Source organism: Pipistrellus kuhlii, unplaced genomic scaffold, assembly GCF_014108245.1.
Source record: "Pipistrellus kuhlii isolate mPipKuh1 unplaced genomic scaffold, mPipKuh1.p scaffold_m20_p_13, whole genome shotgun sequence".
NCBI classification, from domain to species: domain Eukaryota; kingdom Metazoa; phylum Chordata; class Mammalia; order Chiroptera; family Vespertilionidae; genus Pipistrellus; species Pipistrellus kuhlii.
The window spans coordinates 13,688,235-13,712,809 of record NW_023425438.1 but is presented as its reverse complement, the minus strand read 5'-3'; the positions used below and the strand labels follow the sequence as shown (position 1 = coordinate 13,712,809).

General features: G+C 40.4%; 1 protein-coding gene across 1 annotated transcript in view; it reads right to left on the bottom strand.

The window, feature by feature from the left end:
* HADHA (hydroxyacyl-CoA dehydrogenase trifunctional multienzyme complex subunit alpha) overlaps positions 1–24,571 on the bottom strand; it is a 29,201-nt gene extending 4,630 nt beyond the window's left edge. The window contains exons 1-14 of the mRNA XM_036435008.2: positions 24,410–24,571; positions 16,606–16,647; positions 16,442–16,512; positions 14,828–14,961; positions 12,812–12,950; positions 11,796–11,915; positions 10,843–10,945; positions 10,095–10,217; positions 9,536–9,654; positions 7,599–7,655; positions 5,795–5,904; positions 5,246–5,380; positions 2,745–2,916; positions 291–377 (exon numbers count right to left, since the gene is read on the bottom strand). Of these exons, the coding sequence (XP_036290901.1) occupies positions 291–377; positions 2,745–2,916; positions 5,246–5,380; positions 5,795–5,904; positions 7,599–7,655; positions 9,536–9,654; positions 10,095–10,217; positions 10,843–10,945; positions 11,796–11,915; positions 12,812–12,950; positions 14,828–14,961; positions 16,442–16,512; positions 16,606–16,647; positions 24,410–24,482 (1,485 nt within the window). The 5' untranslated portion in view covers positions 24,483–24,571. The remainder of the gene's footprint in view (positions 1–290; positions 378–2,744; positions 2,917–5,245; positions 5,381–5,794; positions 5,905–7,598; positions 7,656–9,535; positions 9,655–10,094; positions 10,218–10,842; positions 10,946–11,795; positions 11,916–12,811; positions 12,951–14,827; positions 14,962–16,441; positions 16,513–16,605; positions 16,648–24,409) is intronic.
* Between the last annotated feature and the right edge of the window lie 4 nt (positions 24,572–24,575).

Below are 24,575 nucleotides of genomic sequence, written 5' to 3'. Positions count from 1 at the left end.
GGGAGAATCCCTTCTTAGGGCCTATCTTTCAATATCTAATTGTAATAAAGGTGGGTTTCATAGTCTGAACCTAAATAATTATTCCCACGAGATGCAAATCACCTACAGAAGCATTTTGAGTTGTACTTCACTTGTTCCGGCATCACACACTGGTCATGCTACGAGCTTTTTAGTGCCCAGGTTTGGGGGATATTTTGTCACCCTCACCCACTTCATAATCCATGCCAGTCCCTTCTCAATCAGCCTGAGGCTGTAAGACATTTCAGGGTTTTTCTCTCTTCAAAATTTACCTTCTCAGGTCTTTTGCTGACAGAAGCAATTTCATTGATTGGGAGAGCCGAGGTGTTACTGGCAAAAACACAATGAGCTGGAATCACCTGCAAGGCAAAAGCATTTAAGAATGTGTCACGTGGGCCTGGGAGGTGACTAGAATCAAAGAAAAGCTAATGACCCATCCTCTTACCCAGAACAATGCAGCAGGTAGACAAACTGGCCTGACATTTATGATGACCTAGGGCATGTGTTGAGGAATGTGTTGGCCTTGCTCTCTTTTCCATTCAGCCTTCCAGTTCTGGCCCATCCTAAGGTCACCTAATCCTAACCTGGCGACTACACTCCACAGTTAGTAAATAAGACACATCAGATAAACACTGAAAAAAGATGGCCTTGAATCAAACCTCACTCGTTTCAATATCCAGGATATCAGTCCTCTTCTTGTTTGGATCCTCCCTCAAGTCTGAAAACTTATGACACCCCACCCTTAACCTTTATCAGAATAAGCCATAAAGTGCATGCCTACCTCATTTTATACACTGTGTTACCGAAAAGCGATACACCACTAAAATGATATCTACAGTCCATGAGTACTATTAACTATCAGCTTTATCAACCTTCAGAATAGTCTGTAGACCCTTCTCAGCATTCTGCCTATGATCCCCAATTATGCATGTTTGTCTCAGATGCGGGTGAAAACATGGAAAGCACACCTGCCGCCTTTGTGTGATCTGGGACAGGCAGAAGCCTAGCATCAAAGGTGAAAACCGAGGTTCAAGATATATTCACACACTGACAGCTGAGTGTAAAACAAGGTAAATTATAATGGGGATAAAGAAAAGTATTGCATTAAGATTTTTAAAAGGGGGGAAAAAAGAACTAACTAGGCACCTAATGAACAAGACCTGAATTGGCAGTGATCCTGTGATAAAGATCCCAAGATTTCAGTTCATCAAAAGTATAATGTGAGTTGACAGCAGAGCACAGCTCTAAGAAAGCTACCGCAGTCTCCAGTTAGAATACGGTGGTACAGTGTCTAATGCTGGTGGCAAAATTCTCCATAAACAAACCAATGTCTCCAAAGATGGCTGGCAAGAACTCTTCCCCTCTGGTATATGTCCGCTGGTCCTCCCATCCAGATGAGACTCTATTTCCCCTTCCCTGAATCCGAGCCGGCCTGTGACTGCTTTGACCAAAGGACTACAGCAGAAGTGACTGCCAGTTCCAGGACTAGCCTTAAGCCCAGTAGCTTCTGCCTTTGCTCTCTTGGAAGGCGCAGCCATGCGGTAGAGAAGTTCTGGCTGGACTGCTACGTGAAGGAGGCCACCAGCAGAGGCAGGCCACGTGGAGGCGCGCCAACCAAGCTTTCCGCTGAGTGCAGTCATGTGAGTGAGGCTGGGTGAAACCACATGATTAAGGACCAGCCGCCTCTAGGAAGCCCTATCCAAACTGCAGAACTGTGAATTGTTTCTCCGTGGTCTGTCATATGGCAACAGAGCACTGAGACATGACGAAGATACTAACGGGGACAACCAAGACAGTGAGAAGTGTGGAGAGAAGGACTGTGGAGAATGTCCAAGGGGTGGGTTTAGACGGTCATGATCATCTACGAGAACTGCCCACTACTCAAAACACCTGGACTGTTGTCCAGTCAGCACCATTTCATTGACATCATTTATTAGCCTACATTCTGTGTGTGTCTAACTGTAGGCCAGTCTAGGTCTCAGCTCTATCTTGTGCCCGGATTACTGCCATTTCTTCTTTTCTGGGCCCTCTATACTACAAATACTTGTTTTGTTTATGTTATCCCATCTCAAGAACTGGTGACATAAGCATTTGGGATAAAGACCAAAGCAGCCCAGCTGGCATGGCTCAGTGGTTGAGCGTTGACCTATGAACCAGGAGGTCACGGTTCAATTCCCGGTCAGAGCACATGCCCGGGTTGCGGGCTCAATCCCCTGTGTGGGGCGTGCTGATCAATGATTCTCTCATCATTGATGTTTCTATTTCTCCCTCCCTCTCCCTTCCTCTCTGAAATCAGTATATATATATTTTAAAAAAAGCAGTATTTCCACAAAGTAGGCATTTAAATCCTGCCTTTTGAAAATTGTTTTTCCATATTTCCTTTGCTGTCTAGACCTGAAGAACTTTTGTTATGGCTTATGGTCAACCCACAATGGTGAGAAATCTGCTTCTACTCCATGAGGTTATTTGTATGCTTGGGTGACTGAACTCCCACATACGGCTAACAAACCCTGTGTTTAGGATAATAAGCTACTTGATTTTCTTCCCGTAGGAATTAGATTTGACATTTACAACATACAGTGTGTATAAGCACATATAAAAACGTAGGTTTAGAAATGAAGAGCCCTATAAAAAGAACAATGAGTTTCCTGTAGTTCCTTTAAATCCCATATCTGTGTCCTTAACTCACTATACTAGGATTCAAGTATTACAGGTCCCTTACTTACCTCTTCTACTTCTTTCAGTACTTTGTGCTTAAGATTAATGTCCTCAAAAACAGCTTCTATCACCATGTCGGCCTTTTCAAAACTTTGGTAATCAAGCTGCCCAGTCAAGTTGTTGAAAATGAAGTCTCTTTCAAATGATGTCAGAGTTTTCTTCTTCACTTTATCATTCAATCTAGAAAAAAAAAAATTCTAGTCAAAAGGGAAGAGTAGAAACACATTTATCGACTATCCGTGGGCCAGAGAGTATATATTATGTTTTTCACCAACACTGTGAGGTCTTACTCCCATTTTGAGGAAGCTGACTTGCTTAAAAAGACTCCGAGCGACTTGTAGTCAAAGAGCTAGATACTAGGGTACCTAGGGCACAGGATTCAGACAGGTAACCCCTAAATGCACATTCTTCTCTGACAAGATGCCTCTCAGTGCCCAACTTACATAAACGGTATCATTCATAAGACAGATTTGCCATGAGGAGTAAACACAAATACTAGAATGGCAAATCTAAGAGCAGCTCTCAGCCAGCCCATTCCTAGACCATATGGATTCAGACTTGCTTATGTATCAGTTGGTTATCCTGTGTTTATAACCTTCTAGAGGACAGAGACCAAGAATTATTTCTTATATTCTTAACCCACTTTCCCGTCAATACCTAGTAGCATATGGTATTGATCACATAAAATATTAACTCAAGCTTTCTTCTTTCCCACTGAGAGCTAAAAGGATTTCTGTTACTCAAACATTTATCTGGTTATTTTTTATTAGAGGCCTGATGCACGAAATTTGTGCAAGGGGTCCGGCCCTCACAGTCCCATCTTCATCGGGAAGGTCGTCCGGAAGGTTGTTGGGCTATCAAGTCTAATTAGCATATTACGCTTTTATTATTATAGATTGCCAAGGAAAACAGGCTCTCTTAGGGTTTCACCTGACCACGTTTTCAGAATAAATGACCTAGAGTTTTCCTCTGAATAAAGAATGAAGCTAAAGCCCCTTCACTAATTTCCTTAACCAAAAAGAAAAATTAAAGCCACAAGTTAAGTTCAAAGAAGTATGCAAATATTAAAAGTATGAGTTCAAACCTCCTGGTTTCTGACAACCTTGTCAGCAGTCAGCAAATAATACACTTGTCAGAGTTCAAAATACTATTGGTTGCTCTAATTCCAATGCCTATGAAACTATTTCTGAGGGAGGAGGATCCATGTAGGTCCCGAGTCAGCACTATGGTGAGGGGCATGCACCGGAGCCCGGAGTTTCTAAGGCCGAAGGGACACCAGGACACCTGGGCCCAGAAGAGACCCGGGGGGAAGCGGATTCGGAGCGGCAGTTTCTCATTAGTGACTGTGAATGCTGTGGGGCTTGCAGGCTTGTCTCAGAGCGATGCAGGTGTGTAGCACACGTCCTTTCTTTTGCTCCAACTCCTCCCTACTTTAAAATAATCTGCCAAAATGATTAAATCTGCCAGGTCCCTGGTAGCAATATATGAGCATCTCTGCAGAAAAGGGGTAAAAACATGCTTAAAGCTATATAATCTACTTGAGAGGAAAAAAAAAAAATGCTCACTCAGCTAAAAGTCACAGGCAGGACAGCTAAGTGCAGCCAGCTTGTCCATTACAGTGGAGCAGAGAACTGAGCTGAAACCAATTCCCATCTGGAGAAGCTGCTGCTCCACTATTCCCCTCTGCAAAACAGGCAGCAAGTGTGTGTGGGGAGAGGGTCCAGTGAGCAGAGGGAGAATTATATTTACTCTTTATTAATTCAGAGGTAAGATGGAGACAGTCCTATAAAGCCTCAGACACTACGGAACCAGACCAATTAACTGCTTCTCCACAGTCACGCCAGTCAACAAGGCTCAGGAGTTCTGGACCCAGTGCTACCTGCAATGTGGTTACTGTGCATTTCCTCATTCCTAACCTCAGCTCTCTCCACAAAGACAGCCCATAACAATAAGCTATTACATGGAAACTACGAAATTCACAATTTTCAGTCTGATACCAAAACACAAAATAAATGTCATTTAAAAATATTTGATAAAGATTTTTTTTTTTTTTTTTTTTTTTCTTTTTGCACTCAAAGACTACAAAGTCTGCTGATACTAATGGTTTATGATATCTGTTGCAACATGAAGTAAAGGAAGGAATTAGCATTTCAAAAAATCAAACCTAGCCGGTTTGGCTCAGTGCATAGAACCTCCAGTTGGACTGAAGGGTCACAGGCTCAATCCCAGTCAAGGGCATATATCTCGGTTGCAGGCTTGATCCCTATGGAAGGCAACCAATCAAATACATCTCTCTCACATTGATGTTTCTGTCTGTCTCTCCCCCTCCCTTCCACTCTCTCTAAAAATCAATGGAAAAATATCCTCAGGTGAGGATTAACAACTACAACAAGATTAAAGGAAACACAGCTCAACTATAGAGCATCTAATACTCATCATGTCCAGCAAAAAGGAATCTATAATGGCAAAAACCACTCTAACTCCTGGCAGTGGCAGAAAGCAGGCTTACCCTTTGAACACTTGTTGCTGTCCTCGGCTCAGCCCGGTTAGCGTGGCATCTTTAAGTATAGTCTTTAGGCCTTTATCCACAGAGACCTGGGCAATGCCAGCTCCCATCAGCCCTGCACCAAGAACAGCGATGTTCCTGGAAGGCAAGGATAAAATGACTTCTAGCAAACAACTTTTAATCATTTCCGTAAAATAGGAGGATGCCCAAGTTATCATCCATAAACCAACTAAAGCAGACACAATAAGGTATTTCAAATAATAATCTATAAAAATACACCTTTAATAAATGACTGATTTTCAAAGTTAAATTAAAAAAATCCATTAGGTCTACAGAATTGGTCTACCCAAGAAAATCGAATCATATTGATCTTCAATCATGCCCAGATCACTGAAAGAAAGCCAAAAAGTTCTTGGTAGGAATAGGGATCTGATGTGCTCAGGACAGAGGTAGTTGATGGCAAGATTGAAGATATAAATCAAAGACATCTACAAGCTTAGCATGTGGGGAAATAAATCCACAAGGGCTCTTCCTAGGTAGAGTTTAACTTACTTAACCTCCCTCTGTGGCGTTCCAAATTTATTCTTCTTGCATAGGACCTGACCATGATACAGCCCTATCAAGGCCTTGGACTCCTTGGTCATCGCAAGCTCTCCAAATTTCTGAAATGTACAAAAGAACAAGACAAGGTAGAACTCCACAGTCTCGGTGACATGGATTCCTTCAGCTTGGTTTCTCGGGGAACAGAGGTAACACAAGCAAAGCCACAGGTCCTCGGCGTCTCAGCGGTGCCGTACTGGCATCTGTCTCCTATGGATGTGTCTTCTTTTGACTCTTCTCATCTGCAACACTCTCTGACTACTGCTTTGAAATATAACTGAGCTTATTCTCTACATTAGAGCCATGGTAACCTTTTCCATGGCATTAGAATGTCAGAGCCAAAATGGATCTTCATGATCATTTCAAGCAACACTCTCAGTTTAAAGCGAGGGAAGAGGAGGCCCAGAAAAATTAAATGAACGTGCTCAAAGTCACACTGTCTCAGAGTGGCAGAAATGGGACCTAAACCCAAGCAGTATGACTTTCAACTCCAGTTCCCTTTCCACTGTAAGCAGGTGGCCCACACGGGACCTACCACTTTAAAAAGCATATTACCACTTACGGAGAACAAGTCTCAACTTAGTGGTGAGGGGCATGAGCTTTAGAGTCTGGGTTTGACATAACTGGCTTTGAATCATGGCTCTGCCATTTTCCAGTTGTGAAGCTTTCTCATCCTTAAAATGGGAAAACAATGCCTATTTTAACAGTATTGTGGGGATTAAATGAAAACACTAATAAAATGACTAGGGTCTCAATGTTAGCTATTGTTATCACCAATATTACTAGAATTTATTGTTATAATTACAAGGTTTCAAATAGTATTCCAAAGAAGGAATCCCTCTAATAAAGTTGCTATCATGTCCACATAAAACACGAAGTACTGTTCTACAGAATCAATGCTTTACTAATCTTGACTTAGCAGTGATTCAATAAACCAGTGATTTTCAAAGTGTGGACAGAAATCCATCAGGGTTCATGAGTTTAGTGGGTTGTGCTAAGTAGAATAGACAGGAAATACTGAGTACAATACATGCAGGGTGGACAATTATGATGCATAAAATGTGCTTCAATTTTACCGATGGAAAAGAATAAATCAGAAGTGAACCGCAGTAAGCAATAAGCACAGACATGTTTCCTCTGGAACTTGTCCTAAGCTCTTCCCATACCTTTTGTCCTATCATCAAAGAGCAATCATTCTTCAATGATTGCTTAGAACTTACAAACAACCCAACCACTTAAATTTGTTGTATCACCAACTCAGAAAGTAAAAGGGGTGAGGCTGGTTCCTGTATCCCTTCTCTTCTTTCATTTATTTATTTTTAAAATTAATTTATTTTTTTCTTTCTCTTTTTTTAGTGGGTGAAAAACCCCCACTTCCTTTCATTTTCTAATTCAAAGTTTTATCACTAGGTCCTAACAAGGACTATACTTTTTAATCAATGTTTTCATTTTATCACAATAAAGTCAGACCGACTACAGAACAGAATGTCCAAACTATTCATTTGAAAGGATTGAAACTCTGCCCTGCTCTTCCTTGCTATACCCTCGTTATTGAGAGCAAGTTCAAATAGTTGGGGACCATCAGGTTTTCTTGCATCTACTTGCCTACTGAGATTAAATAAAAAAAAAAAATGGTAGCTGCTGGATGAAATGTTTTACTAGGCTTTGGATACTTTTTCTTTTTTCAGTTTTATACATCCTCAGATCTTTGGTTTTATTATATCTAATAATCAAAAATCAAAAGAAAAAACTTTACCTGAGATTCAGAGAGATAGCCAGCGTCTTTCCCTTCCTCAAGTCCAGTCTTTACCACCTAAAAAACATACAAAATACTTGTTCACTATTGGAATGGATTGGTGAGATGTACGAGAATGCTGTATAAAATTGCTAGTGTTGGTTTTTGTTTAAACATATATATATAAAATTTTTTAAATTGATTTCAGAGAGAAAGGGAGAGGGAGAGAGAGATAAAAACACCAATGATGAGAGAAAATCATTGATCGGCTACTTCCTGCACACTCCTCACTGGAGATTGCACCAGCAACTCAGGCATGTGTCCTAACCAGGAACCAAACTGTGACTTCCTGGTTCACAGGTCAACGCTCAACCACTGAGCCAAACCAGCTGGGCCTAGTTCCTTGTTAATTTTTATTTTTAGCTTCTTTCTTTATTTTAAAGAAAGGTTTATTTGATTTTTAAGGGAGAATGAGAGAGAGAGAAACATTGATGTGAGACCAAAACATCTATCAGCTGCTCCTGCACAACCCCTTACCAGGGATCAAGCCCATAACCCGGGCACGTACTCCAACCAGGAATTGAATGGGCAACTTTTCAGTGACCAGGATGACACCCAACCAATTGAGCCACACTGTCCTTATTTATTATTTATTTATTTTTAAAAATATAATTTATTGATTTTTTTACAGAGAGGAAGGGAGAGAGATAGAGAGCTGGAAACGTCAATGAGAGAGAAACATCGACCAGCTGCCTCTTGCACACTCCCGGTTAGTGTCCTTAGTTTTTAAAGACTAGATTGGAATGAACCCATAACCCAGGTATGTGCCATTAACCAGGAATCAAACCCGTGGCCCTCCATGCAGTGCAGACTGACACTCTAACCATTGAGCAACCGCCCAGGGCCAGAACAAATTTCTTAATTCATTACTGACTAACCTTCTGAAATCTAGCTTTGATCTTTCTGCAGACATGTCACAGTCCTCCTACAAAACCTAATCTCAACAAAGTTCCTTGAAGAGCATGGTGCTTCCCTCCTTCTGAAACTTTGTCAAAATCCCCACCTGACCTTGATCTGGGACCACTTTCCCTTCAACCACTCTCTACCCATTTTCAGGGCTCAGGTCAAATCCGGCTCTTCCTGACCTCTTTGGGTCAGTGATTATTCCCCCCTCAGTGCACTTAGCCATTTTCCTCCGTCCCATGTAGCTGGCAATAAGCCTATGCTGCTTTTTAATGTCCCTCACACTGTTATCTGCCTACCATGCCTAATCTCTCCAGCGCAGACTGTGAGATGAATGGAGGCAGGGGATCATGTTTCATATTTTATGTTCTTTGGTGTCTTCTGCTCAAAATATATCTGTTGGTTAATCCATTCTCCAATTTTGAGGTCTTTAATTACATGCTCTCTTAATTTTAGACTTTCTAGATCAGAGAGTTCTGTTTTAAGGTCTATCTTTAGATAGAAGTTTCTTCAACCCTACGATCATTTCACCTATTCTTTGTTCTTTCCAGAACTTCTCTATATCATTACATCTCTTTTATAATTATGGCAATGGGAAAGTCAATGGGATACTGTAGGAACTGACAATGGTTTTGACTAATGATAGAATATAGCCATCAGTTTTGTTTTAACTCTTTATAAATGCTCAATATTTTACTGGCCTTGATATATTGATATGACATAGGTTCCATTCTGGTTTATAATTGACAGTTTTAAACTCATCAACTAATAAATATGCCTGGCACTAATTATCCCCAAGTATACTAATTTATATGAATCCTTACAGCTTACTTTTTTCTTCCCTTATTTTTGGTAAGTACTTTAATAGCAGAATTAAGAACTTCTGTACTGGCATACATAGTCCTGAATGGCAATAAAGAGTATTATGCTGTTAAAGAGTATTGCGCTATACGAAGGAGGAAAACATAAGAAAATCAAGTGGGGAAAAGACTCACGTCAATTATTTTCAGAGGTGCAGGATAGAGGCCTTTGGTCTGCTTTCGTACTTGTTCTTCCACTTTTTTGTAAACCTGTTGCCTGACAAATGGAATACCCATGGCGTACGATGTCAATTCTGTAAGATAAGAAGCTTTTAGATACTATTGGCAATAAGAATTTCTTGCTAATTTGTTCTGTAAACTCCATAAAAATTCAATAGTTCTAGCTACATGAAAGAACTGCTCTTTACTCTGACATGCAAAATCTACGTTTCAACCTAAGCACATCTTCAAACAGCTTCATTATGTGATAAGTGCTACAGCTGGGCATTGTAATGGTCTAATACACTGTTACAGAATCCTTTTGTATTAATGTTTAAAATGTTTCAAAATTAAAAGTTTAAAAAAATGGTTTTAACTTATGAGTATATGGTTCAGAACTTGACCCTAGAGCAGAGTTGTTATATCCCTTAAGATTAACTTTATGCTTTTACCCAATCCTCACTTAAAATTTACAGCAAATAAATTAAACTCCTTGGAAAGTAGCTTTGCCTTTATTTTTTAATAACACACTCACTGTCCATCAATCCCTTGCTTCTCTTTAAAGAAATTTTCTTATCAGCTAGTCCTTTGGCAAAAGTAACTGCAATTTCTTCTAGGTATTCAATTGTCCGTTCCTCTGGAGGTTTTACTCCTGGTCCTGCAAAAACGAACACAAGAAACTGGAATGCAAATCAGGTCTAGATCAGTCCAGGCAGGCAAAACCTAGGCATGCCAAAGCCAAAGGCTCCAGCACCCGCTTTCAGCACAGCTTGCCAGAGACTGGTGGGTGGAGGAATCAGGAACTATGTACTCACAGATGGGGAAATTAGTCCGCAGATAAGGACTAATTGTACTCTCACCACAACAAAATGAAACTAGAAATCAACAACAGAAGGATATCTGTTCGTTTATTTATTATTATTACTTTAAGTATATTTTTACTAATTTCAGAGAAGAAGGGAGAAGGAGAAATAGAAACATCACTGATGAGAGAGGATCACTGATCGGTTGCCTTCTGTATGCCTCTGTAGTGGGGATCGAGCCTGCAACCCAGACATATGCCCTAACCAGGATCGAACTGTGACCTTCTGGTTCATAGGTCAACACTCAACCACAGAGCTACGCTGGCTAGGCAGTATTATAATTTTTAGAAAACTTCACTCTTCAGAATGATGACTCATTCCTAAGAGTATGAGTCCACTCTAACCAATATGCAAGATATTAACTCTTTAATAAAATAAATAATTTCATAAGGCCCAACTCTGAGGCATGCTAACACTTACCCAGCGGTTCCACCAATTGGTCAACCAATCCCATTTTCTTTGCTCTGTCCGCACGAATGTTTCTACCAGTCAGCATCATGTCAAAAGCAGCAGGTACGCCCACCTAACATACAAACAAGGATCAGAACATAGGGCAAAAAATATCAGACTGACAATTACAAATTGTCAAGTTTACAAATCCTTCAACTGAGCAAAATAAATACTAAAGTGAGGAAAGGCAAATCCCTGCTATTTATCAATCAGTTATATTTTACATACTAATACACATTTAGGTAACTTATGTGATCGGCCTCTTTTGGTTCTAGAGCATACGAGATCATCCAAATCAGGGGAAAGGTCTGCCTCTTATATTTATCGTGATATATGACACATGAATTTGCAAAACTGATTAAGATGTTACTGTGCAGAGAAGGAACTGATTAAACTATACGCTTCAAAGAGGCAAGACATGTATCTTATTTATCTTTTTTAAAAAATATATATTTTACTGAATTTTTTATGGAGAGGAACAGAGAGGGATAGAGAGTTAGAAATAATAATGAGAAAGAAACATCAATCAGGAATAAAAAATACCAGGAATAAAAAATTTGCTACTGATCCTAAATATTCATATTTTATTTGGTTTCTAAATCTTACAATGAATACCTAATACTATGCCTTTTTTAAAAAAAATATATTTTATTGATTTTGCACAGAGAGGAAGGGAGAGAGATAGAGTTAGAAACCGATGAAAGAGAGTCATCGACCAGCTGCCTCTTGCACACCCCCTAGTGGGGATATGCCCGCAACCAAGGTACATGCCCTTGACCGGAATCGAACCTGGGACCTTTCAGTCCCCAAGCCGATGCTCTATCCATTGAGCCAAACTGGTTTTGGCCAATACTATGCCTTTTGTATTACCAAAGTATGAAGGTTCTGAAGTTCATAGGGGGTGGGGGGAGTCTTAAACTCACCATTTGGGGTAGCCTTTGTGTGCCTCCTGCTCCTGGTAAGATCCCCAGCAAGACTTCAGGGACACCTAATACTGTTTTTTTATCTCTTGTTGCTATTCTGTATTGGCATGAAATGGCAAGCTTCAAACAAATGAAAAGAAATTGGAATGTTAGAAAATGCAATCTTATAACATCTTAGGATCTGTGAGGATCTAAAGATTACTTCTTTAGACCAGGAATGTGCCCACAGAATTAATGCTTTCTACAATTTACCTTTCCAGCCTTATTTCATACTTTCCCCTAATTAAGGGGAAAGTATGAAATACTTTTTGGGCTGAAGATTTCCTTAAAAATCTGCTGAAAGCTATGGAAGCTCTCAATAGAAAAATGCACACACAATTGTATATGCAGCCCAGGTTAAGAAGCCCATTACCTTATAGACTCTCCTTTTCCTTCAATGTGGAATGCCTGCCCCCCTCCTCTTGTTCTGGTTAATCACATTTTGCCTATCTTTTAGGACCAGGCAAAGCTTTCCTTAATTAATTGTTGTGAAAGTGGCTAACATAGGACCCAGCATGTGAGAAATGCTCGATAAATATTATTTTCTTCTCCCTTTCTTCTTCCCTACATGCTCTAGTCTAATAAGCACATCTTCTCTCAAATCTTTTAGAATTTATCACCTTTTCTACTCACAGAGCCCTTAAGCATGTATTATGCTTTGTGTGTCTCAACTAGACTTTAGCTCATGAGCATGCATTACACTTCTGAATCTTTGCCCTGCAAACTTTAACCAGGTTTTTAGAATTGAAAGGCATCTAAGAGATCTCGCTGAAATCTTCTCAATTTAAAATGAAAACATCACATTTGGTTCACATGCTATGTGCCATGAGAATAAGTATTAAAACAGACCCAGAAGTTTGATAACTAAAAAGAAAGCTGATTCTCTGACAACTTTTCTCAGGTAAAACAGGAGCCTAAACGTTTAGTGGGTGGAGCCTACCGTTGAGCTGAACGGTGACTCTGTGAGAAACCCATACCTCGAGTCCTCCTCCTAAGCAGGATCCACTGATGGCAGCCACAATCGGCTTTGGAGAGTTCTCAAGTTTCTCAAACATTTTCTGTCCTTCTTGTGAAAGCCGTGTTACCTCTTGAGGGGTCTTGCAAGCGGCTATCATGCTGCAGCAAACATGAAAGCCGAGAAGAGAAACAAATCAGAGATGAAACTGCAGCCTACTTCCTTAAATACTTCATCTACTATATTCTCAACCCTATCGCATATCAGTATGTGGTGGTGAATCTTCAAATACTCACAGGTCTAAGTGTGGATCTGCCTCAGATAGCACTGATATCAATGACCTCTCTCAATAAAGAGTGTTAAGTTTTTGGATCCAGAGAACATGAAACAAAACGTGGCACAATTTATTTTCGCTTCTATAACAAATCATTAGATTACAAAGCTCTGAACATGAAAATGTCATCATTTCAATATTTCCACTATGAGGTAGCTTTCATGTTAAATAGCAATCAAAATTGCAGGGGAAAAAGCTTTCAAGTTGTTTGGAGGGATCTAAAATCTTAAACAGCCAGGACCAGTTTGGCACAGTGGATAGAGCATCGGCCTGCGGATTGAAAGGTCCCAGGTTCGATTCCGGTCAAGGGCATGTACCTTGGTTGCGGGCACATCCCCAGTAGGGGGTGTGCAAGAGGCAGCTGATTGATGATTCTCTCTCACCGATGTTTCTAACTCTCTATTCCTCTCTCTTCCTCTCTGTGAAAAATCAATAAAATATATTAAAAAAAAAAAAATCTTAAACAGATCCCCTAATGATTAAAAAAGGTCTACTGCAATAACGTACACCACGCCCTTTAATTTCAGTTTGCTTCATTCCCTACTTACTTTGCTCCTGATCACATTTAAGTTGTGAATTTTGTACTTTTACCAAAGACAACTATTTTTCTGTCATTTTATATGCTGGAAATTGCTCAACTAGCCTTATGGAAGGTAAACGCATTTTCTTATGGATGTTGCTAGTTACTGCCAGGTATACTAGTGTCTCAGTAGTCTCAAATAACTGAACTAGAAAACAAAGCACTCACTACACATAATCTTTTTCTAACAAATATTAAACAGAATATTTATACATTTTTACTTATACAAACAAAAATGGGTACACAATGTTACAGCAAGGTTTAAAAATATCCAAACACCTTAAGTGCAAATTATTAAGCCTATAATATTGGCCAACATTGCCCAAAGTACAAAGAAAAACAACTATTTCCATTTTGTCAGAATTAACTGTTAACATTTTAACCCATTAAACTAACACTAAGAAATCATTTCTTCTCCTTATATATGTCTTAAAGAATTGTTAACAAGTTTTATAGGTATACAGTCTACCACTTAAAAAAAAAAAGTATTTGTCCACAAAAAATATAAAGAATATTTCATGTATGGTTTAAAAACCTTTACATAAACTATATGCTATAGGAAACATTCTATAACTTGCCTTTTATTTCTAACTTAACATTATGTTTTTGAGCTCTAATATTATGTTGTGAATCTAGTTAATTCCTTTCAACTGTTTTGTTGTATTTTATCATGTGAATATTTCACATTTTAATTATCCATTTCCCAAATAACTGACATTTAGCTTATTTCAAATTCTATTTTAAACTACACAGAATTGAACATCCTTGTGCATGGGTCCTTAAACATAAGGCTGGGATTTGTCTAGCATATATACCTAGAACAGGCATCACTGGAGTTTATGGTACATGCATTTTCAATTTGACTAAATGCTGCCAATTGCTCTCCAAAGTGGCGGTACAACTGGCATTCCAATTAGTAATATATTAACTTTCTCATTTCTCCAAGGGCTTGCTAACATGATAATTTTCAAACTTTTAAATGGCATCTCATTGTTAGCTTAATTTTATAATATTTTTAACCTAGTGAGATAGGAATTTGAACTGCTTTAAGAAAAGGCTATTTTTAGTCTTACATGGCTTAGGCAAGAAGCCCCTCTTTTTAAATCAACTTTAGTAAAACTTACTTGATGTCAGCACCTGCAATAAAGCACCCTGGCTTTGAGGAGATAAGGACAGCACTTTTAACTTGATCACTAGCCCAGATTTCATTCATTACTTCCATGAACTCTGACTGTAGTTCTTGATTCAGTGTATTTACCTGTCAAAGAGAGATACATATAAATCTAAGGGTGTAAATTTGAAGAACCAGATGTGCAAGTCACTATCAGATGCTATTTGATGGTAAAAAATATGTTTATCCACTAGAAACATACTGTTAGAAGCAAGAAAGAGAGGCAGGGGGGAAAAAACAAATGCCCTGTAGCTTCTATTCAGTCAACTATAAGCATAACACCCTTTAAAAATAGGTCTACTCAGCCTGGCTGCTAAGTCTACAAACATTTACTGACATGGAAAAATGTATATAGCATTAAGGAAAAAAAGAATCAAAATAAGATATACAGTGTGATCTTAATTTTATAAACACTTGAAACTGGATGAAATGTTAAAAAGGAATTATTTTGGGGTTTGGGATATAAATAATTATTTTTTTCTTTATAGTTTTAAAATTCCCTACAATAGCCATATGTTATTTTTTTTGTGTTCATGAAAAATGTTCAACTTAGAAAATTCTGAAAAAATATCTTAAGTTTGAATCACTGGTCAGTGAGTGCCAAGATTTACTCTAGAAATGGGAACTATCTCATGTTTTCCTTAATTTGTGATAGTTGTTCATTGCTTCCATCTAGGTCTTCCTAGTTCATCTGGGCTTCTCGTAACAAGATTTCTGAATGTAAAAACTTTACACCAATTTTATTATTATTTTAAAATATATTTTATTGATTTTTTTTCTTTTTACAGAGAGGAAGGGAGAGGGATAGAGAGCTAGAAACACCAATGAGAGAGAAACACCGATTCAGCCACCTCTTGCACTCTCCCCACTGGGGACGCGCCCGCAACCAAGGTACATACCCTGATCGGAATCGAACCTGGGACCCTTCAGACCAAAGGCTACATCCACTGAGCCAAACTGGTCAGGGCCCTTTACACCAATTTTACGGGGACACACACACACACACACACACACACACACACGACCATGGCTCCTGCAATAAAGCTCCTCTTGACAAAAGACTGGATAAATGCTATCTGCTTTAATTGATACAGTTCGTAGGTTGATGCTCTATCCACTGAGACAAACCAGTTAGGGCAACTACGTAGAAGGAATTCTTGATTAAGGTCCTGTGCTTCAGAAAACTCTATTCCTTGGGCAACTTGTCAAACTAACTAATTTAACTAATGTAAGTTTATATGATAAGATTTCTGCCAGATTGGTGGGTTTATTTCTTTCCCATTCAAGACTGGATTCATGAATGTAGTTAGAAATAAACTGCAGCCAGCATTGGTTTGGCTCAGTGGAAAGAGCATTGGCCTGCAGATTGAAAGGTCCCAGGTTCGAGCATGTACCTTGGTTGCGGGCACATCCCCGGTAGGGAGTGTGCAGGAGGCAGCTGATCAATGTTTCTCTCTCATCAATGTTTCTAACTCTCTATCCCTCTCCCTTCCCCTCTGTAAAAAATCAATAAAATATATTTTAAAAAAAGAAAAGAAAGAAACTGCAGCAAGTTTAAAGTAGGTACCTTTGAGTTTGGTGAGTTAATTCGAATAACTGCCACATCATCTTTGATTCCATAGTTAATATGGGATCTGGCTAAAAGGAGAAGAAAAATTTATTTGTAAGCATTTTTATTGCAAAATAAATCCGAAAAGCGATCTAAACTTGTTGACAAGAAATTAAACTCACCCAGCAAAGCAGAGGATCTTGAAAAGTTGCGGCAAATATAACCTATAAGAAAAAGGATTTCAAAATTAATTATTTTACAAAACAGTATTTCTGTAGTACTTGTAATATATAACAAAGCTAGAATTTATAACAACAACAAAAACAAAATTAGAACAATGTGTCCTAGGCTATTATTGTGACCACTACCGTATCTTTTTTTGTTTCAATTACCAGGTCATATGATTATCTGGATACTAAATGTGGGAGGTGGAAGAATAGTTCCTCAAAAATGCCCGCATCCCTAGTAACTGTGAATATGTTAGGTTACGTGGCAAAGGGGAATAAAGGCTGCAAATGGAATTAAGGTTGCTAATGAGCTGACCTTAATATAGGAAGTTATCCTGGGTTATCCAGTTGGGCCCAATGTAATCACAAAAGGGAAGAGAGAGGCAAAGAGAACCAGAGAGATGGCAACATGAAAAGAACTTGGTCCCATTTTTCTGGTTTTGAAGAAGTCGAGAAATGTGGGCAGCTTCTAGAAAAGGCAAAGAAATAGATTCTCCCTTACAGCATCCAGAATGGACCCAGCCTTGCCAACACCATTGATGTTAGCCCAGTGAGACTCAAAACAACCCGTAATGTCAGGTCCAAATGTATTCCAAATATATCTCAACCATGGTCCTCAGCTACACCTGCTTACATTTTTATGGAGAGATGGAGTTTCCAATGTTATCAAATCAAGGGGCACTAGTGAATATCTACAATAATAAAAGGGTAATGTGCTAATTAGACTGGATGTAACTATTCAAATATCCAGCTGAACCTGGATTCACTTGGTAGTACAAAAAGTGATTCCAGAACTATGTTGGGTATTAGAATCAGGTATACTCACAAATTCCTGAGTGACAAACCACCTAGAATATGGAATCAGAAATTAAAGGGGCTGAGCCTCAGATTCTGCATTTTAAAAAAAGTTAACTGAAGTATACTTGTACAGCAAACATTTGGGCACCTGGGAACCACTGACTTGAACCCCCTGGAGGTGGAGTAGATTAGGAGAGGACCATAGATAGTGGCCAAGGATCTTGCTGGTTTGAAAGGCAAAACAATATATTATTTAAAAATAAACGAAAACAGTGTAGATGGTTCCAGAATCACAATGGGGTGATCTCTGGTTTCATTTGCATTGCTTCTTTAAGCAATCCAAGTCAGCCTAAAGACAAAGGACCTGAGAGTCAAAAGATGTGGGCTGAATCATCAGGTTTATAATTTACTAGTTGAATGGCCATGAACAACTCTTCCAGTGCAGTTCATTGTGCTTAGAGATAGAAGTGAAAATGGTGTAATGGTTATAAAAGTACCTGTAAGTCCAAGTGCTACACCAAGTAAATGAAGACAAGCCATCTATCTCCTCAATTCCTTGTGCTTCTGCTTCACTAATGATGCACTTCCCTTCTTTGCTTTTCCATCATTTGAAATCTGTATCATCTGTATTTGTCACTCTTCCTTCTTTATATTTATAACATGGCACCAACCTTTCCCACAACGCCTCATTTTGAGATTCCATCAACAACGATCTTTCTCTTCTCTGCTAAAGTTTTGTTTATCTTTATTCACTTTGTTTTGTTCTCTAATCATTGCATCCATAGCAGGTGCTTCCCCAACTAAACCGTAATGTCTTCCACCATCAGCTCACAGTCACTTTTCATTCAGCAAAAAATTTAGTGTGGCCAACCAAACGCCACACATTCTAGGCACTTGGAGTAAACAAAGACAAAAATCCCTGCCTTTGTGGATCTTACAGTCTATGGCAGCAGGTGAGACGCTATCTAGGAAGAATTAATTCCTACTCAGTAGAGATAAAGAAGAGGCGAGAATAAGGCTGGCATAAAAAGGAATTTGCCTATAGAGTACAAACTCCAGTGGGAGGGGAGCCAAGGAATAGGCAGGTCTAGCTAAATAGGGTAAAGTGGATAAGAGTGGGGAACGAACTGATTGGGAATGCACAGTGGGAGGATAAATATAGACAGACCACACACACACACACACACACTCACACCAAATATGTAAATAAGATAGGTTGTGCTCATTAGCTTATAGATTAAAACATTTTAAACTCTTACCCACTAATCTACCTTTGCTGCACACACACCTATAAGCGAATATATAAAACCTCCTCTAAATCAACCCAGACAAAAAGCAAAGAGAAAAAACAATACAAGTTAAAAAAAAAATCTGGAAAAGAATTCCAATTCACAGTCAACTAAAGCAACTGGGAGTACAAGGCAGCTTTGCTTTTGGAATCCAGCCTTACCTACCACCCAATCAGCAGAGCTTATGTCAGAGCCACTGGGTGAACTTTAGCCTATATTTACTAAGCCAGCAAAGGAGAGAGAAACCTTTGTCCTACTTTTTAACCACTTTAATAATGTAACACAAAAAAGATACCTACAAGAGCTGAAACTATACCAGTGGAGAAAGTTGGATTATGCTAACACAAATTTCAAATATGAAAATGTTACACTGGTTGTAACAACAGGTTTTCTCAATATTCAAAGGGATAGGGTCAAGAAAGGGATAGGAAAAAAAAGGGGGGGATAGAACTAAGGAAGTGAGAGTCAAATTTAAATATACACTATCTTCTAAAGGAGTGGTTCTCAACCTTTCTAATGCTGCGACCCTTTAATACAGTTCCTCATGTTGTGGTGACCCCAACCATAAAATTATTTTCATTGCTACTTCTGTAATATTATAACTGTAATTTTGCTACTATTATGAATCATAATGTAAATATCTGTGTTTTCCGATGGTCTTAGGCTCTACAGCAGCAGTTTGGGGGGGGGGGGGGGTGTCACTTAGCTGGGCCTGTGCCCTCTTGCAGTCTGGGAGCCCTCGGGGATGTCCTGCTGATGCTCCCCATGGAGAGCAGGCCTAAGCTGCAGTCTGGCCTCCCTCTGTGGGAGGTGACTGGCAGGCTGATCAGGGGATGGAGCTGGCCAGTGGGCGGCCAGGCCTTCCCCACCTTGGGCTACCACCACACGTGGCCTCCGTCTGCCAGGGGCTGGCCCCGCCCCCCAATCACCCTTCCACAGTCGCTGTTCACCTCCCTCCCCTCATTGTCCCCTCCCTCTGCCCACTGGCACCCGCCTTGGCTGGCCTGGTATCGCCCACACATCGGCCCCACCCCCTCACTGACCAGTCAATTTGCATATTAAGCTTTTATTAGATAGGATTATAGCACTTGTAGAGAGGGAATGGTTTAAAACTACAAGAATTAGTGCAGCCAGTATGGCTCAGTGATGGAGCATTGACCTATGAACCAGGAGGTCATAGGTTCAATTCCTAGTCGGGACACATGCCCAGGTTGTAGGCTTGATCCCCAGTAGGGGGCATGCAGGGAAGTCAAATGATTCTCACTCATTGTTGGTGTTTTTTTGTTTGTTTGTTTTTTATCTCTCCTTCCCTTTCTCTCTGAAATCATTAAAAAAAAAATATTTAAAAAAATAAATAAAACTTCAACAATTATAAATCAGTTTCAAGAGATTTTAATCACCTACCAGTAAATGTCACAATCTCATTACAACTTGCACAGACTTATAGGATGAAGACTCAATAGAGTATAAATGGCAATCCGTTGTGTAGGTAAATTTTTTTTAAAATTTTTTTAAAATAAATTTTTATTGTTCATATTATTACAAATGTTCCTTTCCCCCCCCTTCTCACCCCACCCTCTGCCCTTTCCCCACCCCCCATTGTCCTCATCCATAGGTGCACAGTTTATGTTCAGTCTCTTCCCACATCCCCCTCTCCCCTAAGAATAAACAGTTCACTCCCCTTCCATACCTCTGATTCTATTATATTCAACAGTTAATATTGTTCCTCAGATTTTTTTTTTTTTAGTTTCCTTGGTTTTTAGATTCACTTGTTGATAGTTACGTATTTGTTGTTCATAATTTTTATCTTTATTTACTTTCTCTTCTGAAAGAACCCCCTTCAGCAATTCATATAATTCTGGTTTGGTGGTGATGAACTCCTTTAGCTTTTTTTTATTAGTGAAGCTCTTTATCTGACCTTCGAATCTGAGTGATAGCTTTGCTGGATAGATTATCTTTGGCTGTAGGTTCTTGCTATTCATCACCTTGAATATTTCTTGCCATTCCCGTCTGGCCTGCATGGTTTCTATTGAGAAATCAGCTGACAATCGTATGCTCCTTTATAGGTAACTACCTTCTTTGCTCTTGCTTCTTTTAATATTCTCTCTTTGTCTTTTGCTCTTGGAATCTTAATTATGATTTGTCTTGGTGTGGTCCTCTTTGGATTCCTTTTATTTGGAGTTCTGTGCGCTTCCTGGACTTATAAGTCCAATTCTTTCACCAGGTGGGAGAAGTTTTCTGTCACTATTTCTTTCAGTATGTTTTCGATATCTTGCTCTCTCTCATCTTCTGGGACCCCCATAATTCTGATGTTGGATCGTTTGAAGTTGTCCCAGAGGTTTCTTACATCATCTTCAATTTTCTGGATTCTCTTGCCTTCTAGCTTCTGCAGAGGAGTGTCTTTTGGCTCTTTATGTTCCAAATCTTTGACTTGATTCTTGCGATCTTCCATTCTGTTTTTAGGACTCTGTATAATATTTTTTATTTCAGACAATGTATTCTTTTTCTTGTTGATCCCTTTTCATATCCTCATAGGTCTCATTTATTTTATTGGCCTTTTCTAGGAAACTCTTGAAAAACCTTATAAGTGTGGTTTTGAACTCTATATCCAGTCGCTTTTTGTCCTCCATTTCTTTCGTTTGTGATCTATTTGGTTTAGGCATTTTCGCAGGCAGCTTTCCTGATGGGGCGGGGTTTCAGGGTGGAGCCTACAGCCTATGGGACTCCTGAGACTCAGGGTCCTTCAGTACTTGTTGCAAGCGCCTCTGAGAGAAAGGTGCCCTCGATTTTCGCCTGCTGCCAAACAGTCTATGCTCTCCCACAATGAGCCCGGTATTGGAGTTCAGTTCAGCTGGTAGTGGGATTGGAGGTGGCGTTCAGAGCAGTCTGGAGCCCCTGTCTCCTTCCCGTCAGGGCAATCCTGCGGCACAGCCGGCCGGCCCTTCTCTGTGCGCGCCTCCGGGACCTCCTTTCGCCGCTCCCCCTGAGTCCCGCCTTACAGCCCGGCTCCCTATGGATGGGCCTGGGTCCCCGGGGTCTGGCCTAGAATTGGGGTTCAGAGCAGTTGGAGCTGGGCCCAGCACAGTCGGAGCTTTTCTCTCCTTCCTGCTTGGGACCGCCAGCCAGGCACTCGGCCTCCCTCCTCTCCGGCTCTGTCCTCTCCGACCGCCACGTGTCTCCGTACCTTGGGCTTTTACAGCTCCTCCGCGCTTCCTTCTGGTTTTCTCCTTGCTTCTTGTTGTAGAATTTCCAGTCAGTCAACTTTCCTGTAGTTCTGGGTAATGTCCATTTTATATTTTAGTTGTATTTTATTGAAATTGTTGTGTGCGGCTGCGGCTAGTTGCCTACCCGAGCAGCCATTTTGGATTCCCGTTGTGTAGGTAAATTTAAATTCACTTTCTAGACAGTTTTTTTCAAGTTTATAAATTGCTGTTAAAAGGGGAATTATCTATAACTAGAAGCATGGGAGGGTCCCTAGGCCTGGCTAGCGATCAGGGCTGATCTGTGGGGTGACCATTTGGATGATGGGGATTGGGGGGGGCCCTATTGGAACCTGCCTTGGCTGGCCTGGGGCCTGCAGGCAGCTCCTGTGTTGAGCGTCTGCCCCTGGTGGTCAGTGTATGTCATAGTGACCAGTTGTTCCTCCAGTCAATCTGCTGTTCAGTTGATTTGCATATTAGGCTTTTATTATATAGGATGAGCCATAGTTTCTTACTGGTGAAAACATGTAAATATTTGTATGTGTATAACTTTCTACATTAAAATATAAAAAACTAAACTCATAACTTTCAATTGCCCACGTAAAATGTAAAAATTATTTTAAAAACTCTCAGATATATAGAATCATAGTTTCTCAGGACAGAAGTTAATAGCTAACATTTACTGAGTACTTCATAAAAAACTGCTTTACATCTAGAGTAACTCCTTTAAAACTCACAAGGGGAGACTATTCTCTGCCGTACAGATAGAAACTGCCCAAGGTCATCAGAGTGTAAAAGGCAGAGCCAGACTGAAATCCAAACTCTTGTGTCATACTTTCTCTTTCAAAGTAAATCCATAGTCTCAACCACTCATTTTACAGTTGAAGAAAATAAAACACATTACATTAAGGTATTTGGCCAGTCACACAACTAGTGACTAGAAAACACATGCTTGATTATCAGTTCAGTGTTATACCCACTGCTAATCCATAAGAAGTACCTTAAAACAAATGCAAGTGCAGGTTAAAAATATACATTCAATTTTTCTAAAGTGTTAAGCCATAAATGTGGAAAACAGGAAACAAAACTGTAAGGTAACATGGCCAAATGCTAACAGTAGCTATGTGAATAGTAAGAGAATGGGTGGTTCTTTTTTCTTAATCTCTTTCCCCAATTTAAAAAAAATATTTAACTTATTTTTCAGAGAGGAAGGGAGAGAGATAGATAGTTAGAAACATTAATGAGAGAGAAACATCGATCAGCTGCCTCCTGCACACCCGATACTGGGGATGTGCCCGCAACCGAGGCACATGCCCTTGACTGGAATCGAACCCAGGACCTGTCAGTCCGCAGACCAACACTATCCACTGAGCCAAACCGGCTTTGGCCCTTTCCCCAGTCTTTATATTTCAATTTTGTTATTGTGCACCCACTGGTGTGTACACACACATGCACACCATGCACACGCACACACACACACACACACACACACACACACACACGGCTGTCCTATGCAGTCTAAAAATGGTGGTTGAATTAGGAAATTGGAAAAAAAAAAAAAAGGTTCAATCATTCAAAATTAATCCCTTTAAAGTAAATGTCCAAAATCAGCATTCTACCCCTGTGATTAGAGATGAGGGACATTACAAATGAAATCTCTAGTTAAACCATCAGCCTTTAGTATAACAACGAAAAAAGCCAGTCACATTCCAGCTCTCAGATCTGATATGAAAGGACAATGCTTGACTTTCCACAGTTACCCACTTTCGCTCTTTTCATGGTCAGTTTGAAGAGAAAAAGATAAAGCTAAGGAAAGCTAACGGGGTATTACATTTTTATTCCATAAAATACACGTGTTGGCGTATTTTTTAAAAAATGTTTCTTATAGGAAGTGGCAGAATCTCCCCTTGAAATTCAACGCATTGGGATTATTGAACTGCAACAGTTGAGCTCCCTATTAAAAAGTGTTTAAAAAAACCCCCAAACTGGTTAATTCCATCCAAAAAGCTTTTCAGATAGCTCTTGGTAAGGGACAAGTTGTGGTGGAGGCATACAGGTGTGACCTAGTGGAGTGTCCCAGTGCTGGCACTCCGGGTCTAGGAGGGACAGGTTCAAGGCCATCGTTCAGGAAGATCAGAGGGGCGTGAGCCCGGCGGAGCGACGGGGAGATGGGCGGCAAGTGCAGACCAGTGCACAGGAGTCAGAAACCTTGGAGGTTATGAAGCCTGGAATCCACACACGACTCGGGGTCATGAGAGAGGAAGTGACAGTCCTTTCCCAAGGACACGGAAGACCGGGTCGCAGGGCAGCATCTCCTCTGCCCCACTCTCCCCCCCTAATCCAGGGCTGGGGCCCCGGGCGGGGTCAGGGAGGGGGCAGCGAGTAGGAGACGCGGGTCCGAGGCCGCCCTAATCTCCGCAGGCGTTATACCCGGGGGGTGGGGGGTTCGGGGCACCTTCAGCCAGGCCTCACCTGAGCAGTGGTGGAGCGTCCTGGAGGCATTTGCGAAGCGTCTGAGGCAACCGATTGCGCGGGAGGCCACCATCTTGAGCAGAAGAGGACGAAAGTGGAAAGAGCTTCAAGTGCTGGGGGGCCAGGCCCAAGACTTTTCTTCCCCGGAGCCCGGCCCCGGGCAGGC